The sequence below is a fragment of the Eufriesea mexicana genome, unplaced genomic scaffold (genome assembly GCF_001483705.2).
Source record: "Eufriesea mexicana isolate 0111107269 unplaced genomic scaffold, ASM148370v2 scaffold12808, whole genome shotgun sequence".
Lineage (NCBI taxonomy): Eukaryota > Metazoa > Arthropoda > Insecta > Hymenoptera > Apidae > Eufriesea > Eufriesea mexicana.
Genome location: NW_016920357.1, coordinates 94,045 through 109,687, shown reverse-complemented (window position 1 = coordinate 109,687; position 15,643 = coordinate 94,045). Strand labels below are relative to the sequence as shown.

The 15,643-nt window shown below is 28.2% G+C and overlaps 1 protein-coding gene across 7 annotated transcripts in view; it reads left to right on the top strand.

The window, feature by feature from the left end:
- Smr (nuclear receptor corepressor smrter) overlaps positions 1 to 15,643 on the top strand; it is a 93,914-nt gene that overhangs the window by 23,631 nt on the left and 54,640 nt on the right. For all 7 annotated transcript variants that reach the window (XM_017908790.1, XM_017908789.1, XM_017908784.1 and 4 more), the window contains one exon: positions 13,345 to 13,645. In XM_017908790.1, coding sequence (XP_017764279.1) covers positions 13,365 to 13,645 — 281 coding nt within the window. In that variant the 5' untranslated portion in view covers positions 13,345 to 13,364. The remainder of the gene's footprint in view (positions 1 to 13,344; positions 13,646 to 15,643) is intronic.

Genomic DNA, 15,643 nt, shown 5'->3' with positions numbered 1-15,643 from the left:
TAATTATTCTACGAAATGTTTGAATTATTGTCGAAGATTGTCGAAGACGCCATTGGTTTTTCATTAATTACTATCCTTTACGCAATTAATTTATGAAACTTTATGCACTCATTAGAAAGACAATGTTCTTGCGAATCTTCCCATATAACTTTTGATCACATTTTGCTTCTAGTTTTGTTTAGTATTATATATTTTCACGCAAGATCGTGATGGCCGTCGTTACGAAATCATAGACGCCATCAAACAAAAATTAATAACTAACAATTTAGAGTTAAATTCTTTACGAATATTATATAAGAATGTAGCCTGAAGTTCCAGCTTTGCAATGAAATTATAAAAGTTCATAAATTAATTACAGAAATGGAGTAATTAATAATTTTTCACTGCCGGAGCCATTCTATCCTTTTCTATCCCCTCTCTGTCCTAGTCTGTCACGTGACGAGCTCTTCGACGACCTCCTCGCCTATTCTATATTCCTATCACTTTCTTGATTTTTGAGCCCAAATCATAGATGGCGCAGGCAGTACAATTTTTCATTTTAATAGACGATAAAAATTTAACATCTTAATAAATCAATTTGGCAGTAGAAAATTAATAAATTTCCCATTTTTTGTAATTAATTCATGAACATTTTTAGCTGCACAACAAAGATGGAATTATAGGCAACATTCTTATACAATGTTTAATTTAATAATTAATACTTACATGAGCGGTATTTCCGGTATCTACCGATTACTTATATTTTCGTTTTCTTTCTGCAGTAAATAAAATTGCTATAGAAAAGTGTTTTTCTTGCATAATATTCTTATTATTTTGTAATAAATATATACTTGCATAAGAAAGCGTAAAAAATCAATTTATTTACAATTGTTTATTTACAATGTTTTCATAGGCGAAAAATGAATACAAATTAAAAAATAGATTGAAAAAACTACCACTATGGACGGGAATCGAATCCCTCGGGTCCTTGACCATAGGAATTCTTCACTGTCACCGAAATACCACGACTCCACTTGAAAATTATTGGAAATAAATCTATAATTAAAGAAGTGATAAGACTTTAATCGTAAATATCTCAAAAACTATTGAATAGTTGTGGCTATAATGATATATTTTCTTAAACTGCATGACGATATCTACAAACTTGCAAAGTTTCAACTCAATCGGGGACCCGAAGGACTTGCACTCTCCTTGTTAGTCTTTAAATGATTTTTTAATTTATATTTGTATATCACCCACATGTATATTTTTTCGTGTATTTGCTGTATTTTCATGCTTCAATTTTTTATTATATTTTATTTTTTTTCCGATGTTGAGTGTAGGTGAGATGTTTGAGTGTTACGGGTAGTATATTGAATTTTTTGTAGTAAAGAATTTATGAAATACCAATAAAATTTATGAAAGAGTAGAGAAATATTAAAAATATTATCAGAAAAATTTAATCAGCAAAGAGGAATTTATGAAAAATTAGTAGAAAATTTAAAAAGCATTAAAATTTATAAAACAATAATTTAAAATTTATGTGAAAGTAGGAGATATTATAAAATAATTTTTAAGCTAATAAAGCAGAAAAATTAATTTTCAGTTGAATTTTTTATTTTTGTGCAAGAACTATGTGAAGTTTTAATATGTCTGTTTCAGCAAAAAATTTATTTTTCGTTTGCAATTCGTCGCTTGTGTAACTTGTAAGAACTGTCAATTCAAGTCACTAATATCTCGTATCAAAATATTATCAGTATCTTCCAATTATTTTATTTAATATTAACAATCGTACATAAATTAACACTTATAATACCTTGTAATGAGTGGTAATTTATTTAACCAACTGATTAAAATATTGTTCATGGATTATTATAATTTCTTCTGTTCTTATCCCAAGTGTGAAAATCATTTGTTATATTTTATTTTAGACATTATACAAATTTTTTCTGTTTTAAAATCTTCTGAATATATCTTATACAGGACGTTATGGTGTTATTCTGAATTTATCTTACTATCCATAAATTTTTACATAATTTATTATTTGAACATTGTGTCTTCAGTATTAGATAAGGCTTCTGATGCGGTATAATTCACCAAGGCCAATAAAATACTTATATATATTTTAATTGCTAATAGAATATTTTAGTTATTAAAGTTTAAACTTTTATTAAACTAAATATCTCATAAAAAATTTGCTCTGTCTTAGTAGCTACAACTGCTTTTCTATTCATAAAGGAGATTAATGAATTGCGAAAATTTAGAAGATATAAAATGTATAAAAAAAGTATTCTCATGATTTAGGTAAAAAAAAAAAAAAAACTTGTCATCTGTAGTAGTAGTGTATGTGTAGAATGTTATCATGAAATTCAGAATAGTAACAAAGTTGCAATGGTTGAACTGGGTTACACGTAGCATTCACTGGTATTATGAATGAATGATGTAAGATTCTCCAATTTTAATGTTAACGTTGGTTATAAATTAATAATTAAATTGATTTCTATTAATTTAATTTAATCAGAAAATTTATTAAAGGGATATTTGACTGCAAATGCACAGAATAATAATCAAAGTACAAATTCTTCATTTGGACATGTTTTAAACATCTCTGTTACATTTCTGAACCAGTTGCATTGTGAGGAAATATTTGTATTTTAATTAAGAATTCATTCCAATATTACCAATATCTAGAAAAGTAGGTATTAATTATCATAACATGGTAATATTAGAATTCATTCCAATATTACCAATATCTAAGGAAAATAAGTATTATTATTATCATTGCATCATTACTATTATCATTATTATTATCATCATAATTATAATTATTATGGGAATTAAGAAGTGTATTAAAGATAAAAATCTTGAATATGATAATTCCAAAAATCAAGTATCCAATATGCCGAAGGAAGCAGTAATGAATTTAAAAACTGAACTTTTGCAGAACATTAACAAATTCTTTTGCATTGTAATGGTATTGTATCGAGAATAAAGAATAGTATGTTATAACTATCAACACAGCAGCGTGTATAAAAAGTTCCCAGAACTGCATAATCAGAAATAGCTTCCATAAAAGAATACTCGACTAATTAATTGGCATGAAAATTTACAAATGCACGTATTTTATGTACATTCTTTTACCATCTGTACTAGAAGTGTAGAAGTAACTATTATATTTTCTTTGTAGTAGCAAATTAACTCTTTGATTATTAAAGATGCTTATAGCCACTCAGCGTCGAGCGTTCCCTCTATGCTAAAGGTGACTATACTGCTGTGCGCGCACCTTGTACCTTAAGGCCGCAGTCACACGAGCGTTTAAGCAACGAACGTTACGACGGACATTGCAACGCTCACTGTAGCGTAACATTGTAATGTACACGAGCAGTCACACGAACTAAGTGTGTCAAATTTTACGTCCGTACATCGATGGCGACAGCCGACGAACGATACGAAGTCCATCGATCTACGAGACAGACGCGGTCATATTTTACGTACTCTTACGAATATATAATTTCTGGCCACGCAATTCGATCGGTATCTATTGTTTCGGCAAAATGACGAATGATGATCGGATTCAACGCGCTACGACAGCTACGGGGATCTTCGTTAAGGTCCGTCATTTTAATCACCATCACCGCAGCAATAGCTGACCTACTTCCACAACTATCAGAATTTCTACCAATAACATCACTCCCGTTCACGCTGATCAGGTATAAATACATCGGCAACTTCGATAATAAGCAGGACTAGAATTAGAAACGAATTTGTGAAGAAGCTGTAAGGAGAACTTGTTAGAGTTCGATAAACGACTATCGGGAGAAAATACGAATTATTCATAGATTCAACTTATTTAGTCTTTAAAATCGACTGTGTAGTACTGATTTTAGAATACAGATGGCGCTCTAAGGATTTCGTATCTCCGACGCCAATATGTCTAACGGATTTATAACTCGTTTTATAATTTTTCTTTTTATCTTTTAGCGTAATTAAACGACGGGGTATGTAATTCTATATAATCTTTAAAGAAGACATTAATTCCAAGTTAATTATATAGTGTACAAAATACGTTTAGTATTAAAATAATCTTGGATTATTTTTAGTCGTGCTTACTATTATTTTATGTTTTTATTATTTTTTTCTTTTCCTGTGCTGTTTTTTATTAGTGTAAAGATAAACTCACTGATATGAGAAATTTTTCACTGTTATAAACGTCGAGATTATTGTTTGTATGACTATAGTCAAAGTGTTCGTTGGAAAGAGTATTAGGTTAGGGTAAAATTTTATACTTTATTCGATTTCGATTCCTTATTCGTTTATTCATTATTCAATTCCAATTCTTTATTCTGCCAGAATCTGGATGAGGAACTAGAGTCCTCTGTCAGAGTTTACAGCAAGGCGGATTCGCAATGTTTTATGAAGCGAATTTCGCGAGGAATAAAATAAATTTAATTTTTTCTCTCATAAATAATTATGAAATATCCACGAAATTAGGACGTAGGATTTCTTTTATTTAAAAGAAAATTGAAATAATTTCAGTCATTAAAGTAGTTTCTATTAACCCTTTGCACTCGAGAGGCGACCCTCAGTCGCCATTTAATCAGATTCTAAAGATTGATGTTAATTAACATATCAAATTTAAAATTACTCGACGATGCGTGGAATGTTGAAGTAAAATAATTTAACTTCTTAATTTGTATATTATTTGTTATTAACCGTTTTAAAAATTTTGTCTACTTTACGACAGAAAGTTTGCGAATTACTACTTTTACTGTTACGAAAAAATCGGCGATTGCGGAGGGTTAATACCAATGATTTTGTGCAAATTATAAACTTGGATCATGACGACTTATTAAAATGATATTAGTCACTGCTTTTCGATTATTATACGACTATTATTCGAAACTAACTTTTCCCCAAAAGAGATCAAAATCAGCAATGTTCGAATTGATGCGAATATTCGAATTTGTTTATAGTTTGTAGGACGGATCGAAACTCGATAAAACAAAATGGGCAGAGATGGAAAGTGAAGCGTTGGAAAATTCCATATAAAAAAGAACGTGTGGAGTGTGCAGTAAACTGATAGCTAAAAAAATTAGGAATTCTTGAGTAATGGATATCGAGGAATGTCTGGCGTAAACTTCGCGTTCATAGCTTTATTTGTAACTATATAGTCCCTGTTAGTCGTTGCACGACTTCGAGACAATATTAAATACGATTTTTAACCCTTTGCACTCTTCACCCTTCGGTTGTTATTTGAGAAAATTTCTAAGATCGATTAATTAATTAATACGTGAAATTTAAAATAATGTAACAATGTGTGGGGTATCGAAATCGTATAATTCTACGTGCTAATTATCATACGATTTTTTATTTACTGGTCAAAAAAGTATCGTCAACTTTATAGCAGATCTTTAAACTCCTGCTCTTCTTCGGCAAAAAAAATCGTCGAATGCAAAGGGTTAATATCTAGTTTTTCACCTTACAGCATGCCAATCCCGAACATTTGAATCTTAAATTTTAAATCGACTTTTAAATTCGAAACGTTCTCCACCTTTAATATCATTTTTATTAAAACTCTATCTATCTTTAATATCATATAATAAATATAAATATCATACAATACATATAAACTCTATTTTTAGTATCATTTTTATTAGAAGTAGAAAGAATGACTTCGGTACTTCAGCCTAGTTCTCGTCGAGATAAAACGCGAAGAGAATACAGCATTGAACGTACATTTTATCGACTGCCATTGTATTCGTAATCGTTTTCTCACTGATATCCGAGCAAGACGATAAGCGATTTGATATTTGAAAAATTAGCCGTTAGCACTACAAACGAACCAGAGGGCGCCAAGATATCTCTAATGTAGGTTATTTGGACTCTCGTTATAGGCTACGGGACTAAACCGACAGAATTTTCTCTTATAGCTAATTTTTCTGGAAAATTGACGCGTTTTCAAGTACAGAAATACATCTCACTATTAGAAATAAAAAATCGAGAAAGAAGTATTAAAAATTGTTACACCACTCCGTGTGAACGGAGCTTAAGACACGCATCTGTGTATATCTTGTTTGCAATGAGTTCTAAGAACTTGATTTTACGTTTATGACTGCTGATTTCATAATCTTTTACATAGTTAGCTAGTTTTACGTTAATTTGAGATATTATGATGGCCCTCCATGGAGCTGCTTCCTCCCTTCCTCCTTCGTTGAATAGTATTTTTATAGAATTTTCCCCAGAATGGTTGAGGATAGATAGTTGATTTTAGTGTAATATGGTGTTGGTGGATTGGTGTTTTCTGTGTATAGATTTTGGTAGCCGTCTTTGAATAGTTAATTAAAAGTGTGATTGTTTGGTATGAGGACGTTTTCAAGTACAATATCATAGTGGTTTCCTTCTTTGTTGCAGTCGCATTTCATTGGCTTCGAATAGGATGAATAAATAACTTTTTTTTACATATCTTATGTACAACTCATTTCTAATTTTGATTTGTATATATGTACGTGAGGAAATAAAAAGTATTTTATTTTGTTTCTTAAGTTTTGTCAGTTAGTGCAGATAGTTTTTTTTATTATCTTCCAATTTATAACATAGATTTATGCACAATGTTTGCTTCTGGATTTTTTAGTCGAAACTGTGTTATGAAATAATTTAAGAAATTTGAATATACGAAATTTGACTTGTGATTCGACTGTCCTGTACAATGGCAAAGTACATAGGTAGCTAACTTTGTTATAGTGAGAGGATTAAGGTTGAAAAATTTCTGGGTTATCGATAATTTGTTATTTTACACATTATACCACTGGTTGCTTTATATCGAAAAAATTGTAAATATTTTGTTAAGATCGATGTTAGCAAGAAGTTTAGATTGATGTATTTATTTATTTTCTTTGGAAAAAGAGTCACAAGGAATGACGTATTTCTTGACCTTGTTTTGAAGAAATATTTTTCTAGAACCCGTGTTTAATTAATAAAAGTAGTTAATTAAATCTTGGCGCTCGGATGCATGAATAAAGCAAATTTATGAATGGGAAAAGGATATATACGTTCATATAAATTTCTGATAAATTATTGTACATTTATTGAACGTAATTTAAAATGCATAATAAAATAGACACTATAAAAAGGGTCCATAAAAAATTCATATTGAAGTCATTGTGAAAAGCAATTTAAAAAGAAAAATTAAATATTCTAGCAAATGAAACAATTTTCTCATATTTTGAATCGTTAAGAAGCTAATGGTGTCTATACGTTTAAATCAAACACACATACATGTATACATATGTATGTATGTATGCAATTCAATCAGAAACACCAAAAGACAAAAAGATACGAAATAAATGATCCTCGGAAAAACAAAGAACGCTGGTTAGCAATCAAAGCATCGTTATTAAACAAAAATCTGTTTTCAATTTATACGCATGCAGAAAAATTGATAAAGGATGAAATTCGTGCACAAAATGAACAACGATAATAATGCGAAAATAAAATTATTAGCTACTGGTATTAAAATTTAATTTGATATAACTTATTTACAATAAACAAAAAATAAAAATTATTAGCTATTGATATTAAAATTTAATCTAGTGTAACTAGATGTAATTCAGAATAAATAAGGAAAAGAGTAATATGAAAGAAGAGCTCGAACTACTATCCAGAAAAACGAAATTGATCCGTGATAAACAGAAATTCTAACTTACAAAAAATAAAGAATCGTTAGTTGCTGGTATTAAAATATAATTTAATGTAACTAGATGTAAATCGGGACAAACAAAGAAAAAAATAATATTAATAGAAGCTGGGACTAATATTCAAAGGAGCAAAATTAATACTTGATAAACAAGAAAAATCAAACCTCAATGAAACTAAAAAAAGTTAAAAATTACTATTCACTGCTATTAAAATTCAATCTAGCGTATTTGAGTCAGTAAAAGGAAAATCTAATATTAAAGGAATTAAAGTTAAGTTATCAGTTATTGGTATTAATAGCTTTCCAATTATTACTTTGCCCATACTTCTTCAAACCGTTTCTATATAACAGGCACACTCGCTTCGCTTCTCTTTGAGAGTCAGTGAAGTACCGTTACTTTGATGATGCCAGTCGTTGACGTCCTTGCGAACGTGTTTTTTTTTTCTTCTTTTTCCTTTTTTTCCATTTTGAGTACGACGATCGTGCATTAACGCCGATATTCATTTATTTCACGTACGAATATATGAATTGCGCCTGATATCCACGTTGGTATCAATTATTTACACTCTGTTAACCGTCTTTAACATGACGCTTACTCATAGTGAATTAACGGCGTTACTCAAGTTCTCGAAAGACCAGACACACTTTACGTCAATTTACTCGAGAATTAAGTTTTATTAAACTTTTGACGCCTCGAAACTCTATGTTCATTCAGTGCAGTATTATGCAATACTTAACACAAATTGTGTATTTCACGTGATATATAAATATATTTGGTATTTGAACTCGAAAAAGATTATTAAGAATAAATTGCTAGACAGGAGAGAGAAATGAATAGGGAAATTTAGGAAAATATTTGGTAATATTTTCTGGTTCTTTTTAGACGAAGAAACGTATACATTGGTTAACTGAAAAAATAAGTTACTATTTGATAAGTATACTTACATGTGAGCTTCATGGAGATGTTATTAATTATGAGTGGCGAAAATAATATTAATTACGAGCAAGGAGCAAGGAATGGGAATAGTATTAATTTATAATGATTATTTAATTTTCCAATGAATATTGGTAAATTAGTAATTAATACCGAAGTAATTGTAATTAATCGTTTTAATTATTTCGTTTCGTTTACAATTCGTGTTGAGTACATGTAACTAGCTCGTGTTTTATTTTTATTGTTAAACATGAGAATGGACAATGATGATAAAAATAAATTCCATATATTAATGAAGTGAAACTCTGAAAATGATGAAAAAATATACCAACTACATTATCTATTATGCGATTAGTCTAAACAAAACAAGGCTGATAAATTATTTCTATTTATTCTGAAATATGAAAATTCCATTTACCGTTGTTTCCAATTGTCGTATGTTGGCATTATCTGCAGATAACAGGTATAGTAATGATAGGAGTAGCATAATATTTACGTCTGTTGCAAACATGTAATATTAAAAACTTGATAACTCCTCGAATCTTTGTTATTTAAACCTGAAACGTTTCCCAACGTATTTCGCGTAACTCCTTTTCTAGTAACTGAAATATTTTATTTACTATGATAAAGGTATAATTTTTATTTAAATTATTATATAAACATCTTTTTACACGAAAGGATAATGTACTATATTTTGTTATTAATTGCGGTTATGATTATATAAAAATAGTATACGAGACATTTTGTACATTTACGATTATAGTGTTACGTGTGCTTATGATTATATGTATTCATAACTTCTGCACACGCGATATTTGTACTATTTAAAAATGAAGTTATTGTTTCACAAGTAATTGTTTCTAGTATATATATTTATTTATGTAATTTATTACATAAATTCGTTACATTTATATAATTCTCTTATATGAAATGCCACGAATAACGTGCTATCTTTAATTTACTTATCAGTTGATATTTCTGTTAATATAAAAGAAATATTATCTTCATTTTTGATACGTTTTATTGAAAAATCGGAATGTCGTAGTTATCTTGTTTAAATACTTAGGAACTTATTAACATTAGCTTATATATGATTGCACATTCGGTAATGTAATGTAAATAATTGTGAAATAATTATACTCATATATAGAAGGAATAATACAAATTATTATTATTGAAATTAATGTAGACCTAGAATGAAAGAAGAAAATATTAAACTTACATTTTTGACTAAATTTTCGACTGAATTTTTTTGGGGAATTTTGAAGACTAAAAAATTAATTTATGTACATAATGATATATTTTGAGTGATATACCTGAAGCACGTGAAATTTTAAGTATTATATCGTTTAAAAAAAAACAGTAGCACGTAATGTACAATGAGGAAATACACTTTATCTTTGCTAAGTAAGATAAAAATTGTATACAAAAGAGAACATCATTGTTTTCACTATCTGTGAGGAAATATATTTTTTTATCATTATGAAATCGCTATTAATTTATTTATAAATACAATTACGCTATAATATTTGTTCGTAAGAAAATATTATATGAGAAGTTTCATAATTTTTTTATGAATTTTCTTTCTGTCTGCGAGCTATAAATTATACGATTTACATATAAAAGTGCAATTATTTAATAGTTCATGAATAAAAATTTAAGTCCTTGCACGTTAATTGCAAAATTACTTTTTGTTACAAAAGGATAAGTAAGTTAATACGTGATTTCATCTTGTTTTATTATTCTTTGTTATCCAGAGATTAAAAAGAAACCTAATGAATAAAATTAAAAGGTCAATAAACTGGTAAAAAATTTCACTAAAAGTTACCAACGAATTTCATTCGAAGGAATAAAATATAACTATCCAAAGTAAACAATTCAAAATTCAATTTAAAATAAGAATTTGGATTTAAAATAAGAAGCATTTTTTAAAAAAATAGAAAATATATAGTTTATTTATTATTCAGATGTAATGTAAGAATAAAATATTGAAGGTAAAGTAATGAGAATGCATTATACATAAAGTATTATTTTCTTGTGAAATTTCGAATAGTGCATACTGTGTGTACAATCTCATCGACATAAAAATTTGAATAAAATCGGTGACCTGAGCATTGTACTCTCCCATCGTAAATCCGATAATGGCATTGTGTCTTGCTTGACGTGCACTGTCATACTTTCTAATGTATAACGTTCTCATGACCTTCCTTTTTATCTCTTCTCCATGTATCATACCAGCAATACATTATAAACTTAAAAAAAAAAGAAAAAAAAAAAGAAGAAAAGAGAAGAAAGAAAATAAGAAAATTATATTAGAAATTATTCCAAAAAATTGTATTATATGTAGAATGAGTTATCAGTCCTTAGGGAATCGAAATATTTTTCATCATCATATCATTTATATTTACTGGAATACTAACATTATTATTTTTAATAATAATGTCAAAAATCAATACTGTATAATTTTGACAAAAAATTTATAATATCCAATAATTTAATTCAGTGGTGTTAAATAAAAATTTTGTAGAAGCTACGAATTTTCATAATTTAAAATAGACAAATTAAGTTTGATATTAAGTAAAATGTTGTAACTTCAGAGATAGTAATATAGTATATACTATAGTAAAATATTTTGAATAATACACGAATTATTTTCGTTAGTATATGAAGTAAAAAAGAAGGGAGTTTCCACAGATGTTTCAACAGTGATAACACTCGATGATATTGTGCCTCTGTAGCGAACCTCGAAAATTATTGATCGAAATGCCATTATATGAGTTTGGAAAAATGTAGGTCCATTCGCAGGCATAAATATTAATAAAATAGAGGGCAAAAGAATTAAATAATTAAGAACTTAAGAGCAACGTGTACATTCCTGAATATCAGTAATTTCTTTCAATCAAAATTATAATATTATCGAATTATACAATTTTTTATTTTATTGATATATTTGTTGAATTTTATTTTGATATATTGACGTATTGAAATAAGAATAAAAATTTATATTAAATTATTAAAAACAGATAACATTATATTTTATCAAGGGATTTAATTAATTATGTTATTTTAATAAAAAATATATTTCATAAGAAAATTGTGAAGCTTCGTGTTAATAATAGTTTCTTAATTTTTCGCTTTACTGGATTATATTTATCTCATATCTATGTATTGTCTATATAATTCAGTAAGTTGTTAAATATTTTAATTTATAAACTAGTAATATTAGTCTGGAAGATTATAATGTTTTATATTATGACTGAATAGTCACTATTTGCAATTTGAAAGTATAGAAGCATAATCTTTATGCAAGTTGAATTTCTCTTTTAAAAACATTATTAAATGAAAACAATTTAACTGAATATTTAATCGAATTTTATTTCATTTCCTGCATCATAAATACATAATTCTTTCCCATAAGTAGCAATGAAGAGTAGAATAAAATAGACTTTCTATTAACCAAATAAAAACTTCATGTTATATATTTAAAATATAATATATACATATAAATATATAAAACATATATTTTCAAGCATCAGGTTATTTAATATATAACATAAAATTCCGAATTAAAATATATATATTTCTGTACTTTTTATAATTATTTCATATTTTTACGGATATATATAAATATAATACGTATAATATTATAGAAGAGAACAATTCATAATCATTACATTGTTTAATTTTAATGTGTTTTTTATATTTGTTTATTTGTACTAGAGTGAATTCTTAATAATTTAAAACATTCTTTCGATCATATATGTTACGTTAATTATTGCTATTGAATTTTATATATAAGTCTGTACTGTTCTATAATATTACATTCTTTTGTAATTGTTTTTTTTTCTGTACAAGTTTTTATTCTGTTTGATTATTATTATATATTTGTTAGTTACAGATTAATTATTGATTGTAAAAGCAGAAATTCTGGAACAAATTATTTTAAATATGGAATACTCTGGTCTTTGTGTTATATCAGAAATACATATTTTATACTGTCCTGAAATACTGGCCCGAATGATTAATGTGATAAAAATTATCAGTGTGACTGTACCATATTATTCGATCAAAATTTTGTCATTATCAATATAGGCAATAATGACGAACGCATTATTGAAGTATCTATTTATCAGATACTTATTGACGAAATTATTTAACAATAAATTTTATTTTCACGATTAAAATGGGTTTAACTTTAAATATTATCTATTAATCCCTTTACAATTACATGTTTCAATTTTTTAAACATCCGTCTTCATTATCTGTTAATTAGGCAGTTAATATTACTCCCAATAGAGTTTCCATGAATTTTTATTCTTTTATGAAGAATGTACTATTTATTTCTCAGCATCATCCGATTAAAATGTTATTCAAACAAAATTCCTGTAACTTACCAAATTCTTGATTCAATTATTTAAAAAAAATAAGTATAAATTGTGAAATTAAAATGAAAAAAACCATAGTATTCTTATATATTTTTATATACCTTATTTTATTCTTCGACTTTATAACTCTACTTTCGAAAGTTTAGTATTATATGGATAAACTTATTGTTAGCCCTTTGCAATACAACGTGGAATCCAGCTCGTTATGGATTTTTCGTTCCAAACCCCATGGCTTGGAGATCAAGCTATTTCATAAAGTACGCATTAGTGATCATAAGTAACCAGTCTAAAAAAATAAATTACAGAAACAATGAAAGCAATGTTTCTAATGAATTTTAATGGATTTGTTTCAGTACACAATGCGCTAGGGGTGATGGAGACAGTGAGCAAGCAAGTCCAGGTAGTGAGCGGACTGGGGGTGGGGGGTCCGGTGGGCCCAGTGGGTCCAGTGGGGGCAGATTTGCATCACCATCATCATCCTCACCCCCACTCCCATCCTCCACACCCACATGCCCACCCCCACGGTCATCCTCACGGGCCCCATGGCCACTCACTGGTCGGCGTAACGTCGACCCCTGGCCGGGGTCAGACACAACCACCGGTCTCGCATAACCAGCATTTACCCGCGAGATCTACTCCGGTACAGCTGCATAGGTAAGTTATATTCTTACCTGTGTTCACCTATACGTGTGCATACGTGTTGCGTGTTATATATGTACGTATGCATCGCCATCGCGGTCACGTTGCACACCACAATGTCCGCGCGTACAGTGTACGATATAATTAAAGCTACGCGTGTACGCTTAATCCCGCGCGAAGAACGACTTCACTCGTCGTTTCAGCAAACACTTCCATAATGCAGGCGGGAGACTGTATGGGGGAATTAAGTAATTTCGTTTACGTTCCGGAGAACGATTTTTATTCCAGTCGGTGATTCAGTCGCGAGTTTTTCATTGATCCTTGATTTTAAGATGTTTGGATAGCTTAGTTCTTGCGGTGTTATGGTAATGATGCGTAGGTGGGTCTTAGATAGTTTATAATGAATTTGGCAGTTGAAAGGGGAAATGCATTTTGATAGAGAAGAGGGGGAAGAGTGATTTGACTGGTTGAATGTCCACGTGTAATTCGATGAGAAACAATTATAAATAGAATTGATTAAGTTTTACGAGTTGCAAATTAATTCTTTCATTACTGTAGCTTCCGAATTAAAAGCCTTTTTAATATGCAGATGCAATTGATTATGACAGAACGCATATAAGTGGAAATAAAATAATACTATATTATGGGGATTATATAAGTACATAGATGCATATGGAATTGAAATAAGTATAATTGAACACATTTTTGGTTTTTTATTGTAGAGACGAAATTTGATACATTTGATTGTAACATTATTCTTCTCTTTATAAATACAATGGTGTATTATCATGTCATATGATATATAATTTATCAAGATTTTATAAGAAGATAAAAATGTTAAACATGTAGGATCTTGAATGATAGCGTATTTATTCTTGTTAAAGTAAATACCCATATTTGTATCTTTCTTCATTTATATCAGGATTAATATATAGGCTTAATCAAGATACAAAAATTGCTCCGTTTTTCAGTTATTTCATCTTATTTCATGTATCATATTGTATAAGACATATAAGTTAATAATATTGGTGATACAGTACCACAATTTCATGGAAGACATAAATTTCATATTTATAAATTTTATGTTTTAAACAACTATATGCATTAGATATATATGCACTAAATTTCATTAAATATGGTAGATTTTAAAGATTGCACTTATCATCTTCGATTTATATTGAATAGGTACTTTTACAGTTATTGGCAATAATTAGCTAATTTCTTTTAATTATTGATCATCATTCATTGAAAAAATTTGTTCGATAAAAAGAATCATATTAATTCTATTACAATTACATGCATAATTTTATTAAAATGTTATTCTATTTTTTTAAAGGTTAATAGAATAAGTTTAAAATTCGTTAGTTAATAAAATCCAGTATTACACAAATTTATAAAAACTGATTAAGTTTCAGGAATAAAATAAATACTGCAATAATTAAATAAAATTTAAAAAAAAATTTTAATTGTATTAGTTACATTTTTTAATTAATTTTTCTCACTTTTCTTATTGTAAGTTAAATATTTATAGTATATCCCTACTGATTCTTGTTTCTATACTTTATTTCTTTAAACATATATATTAAGTCCACGTACACATTAGATGAATTTAAATTTACTAATTTACAAACATAAATTAACATATAAACATATTAAAACATTTTGTTAATGCATATGTACATTTTATTCACATATTTTTTAATATTTTTATATTTTTATATCTACTTTTGTATTTCCAGTATTTTAAAGTCTAATAATACAATAATCATTTGCAATATATTGTATACATAGCATAAGTTCAAATATCGAAACTTGAAATACGCGGTAAACAGAATATTGAAGTTGGATGCGTAACATACGTTTGGTGTACTGCGCATGCGTTCCTCCAATTTTACCACTACTGCTACCTGTCGATTCTAACCTCAAACGTCAACGTGCAACGTTGATTTTTAACCTCGCAAGGTTTACATTTAAGATTTACAGTTTTCTAAAATATATATATGAACGGTTGTG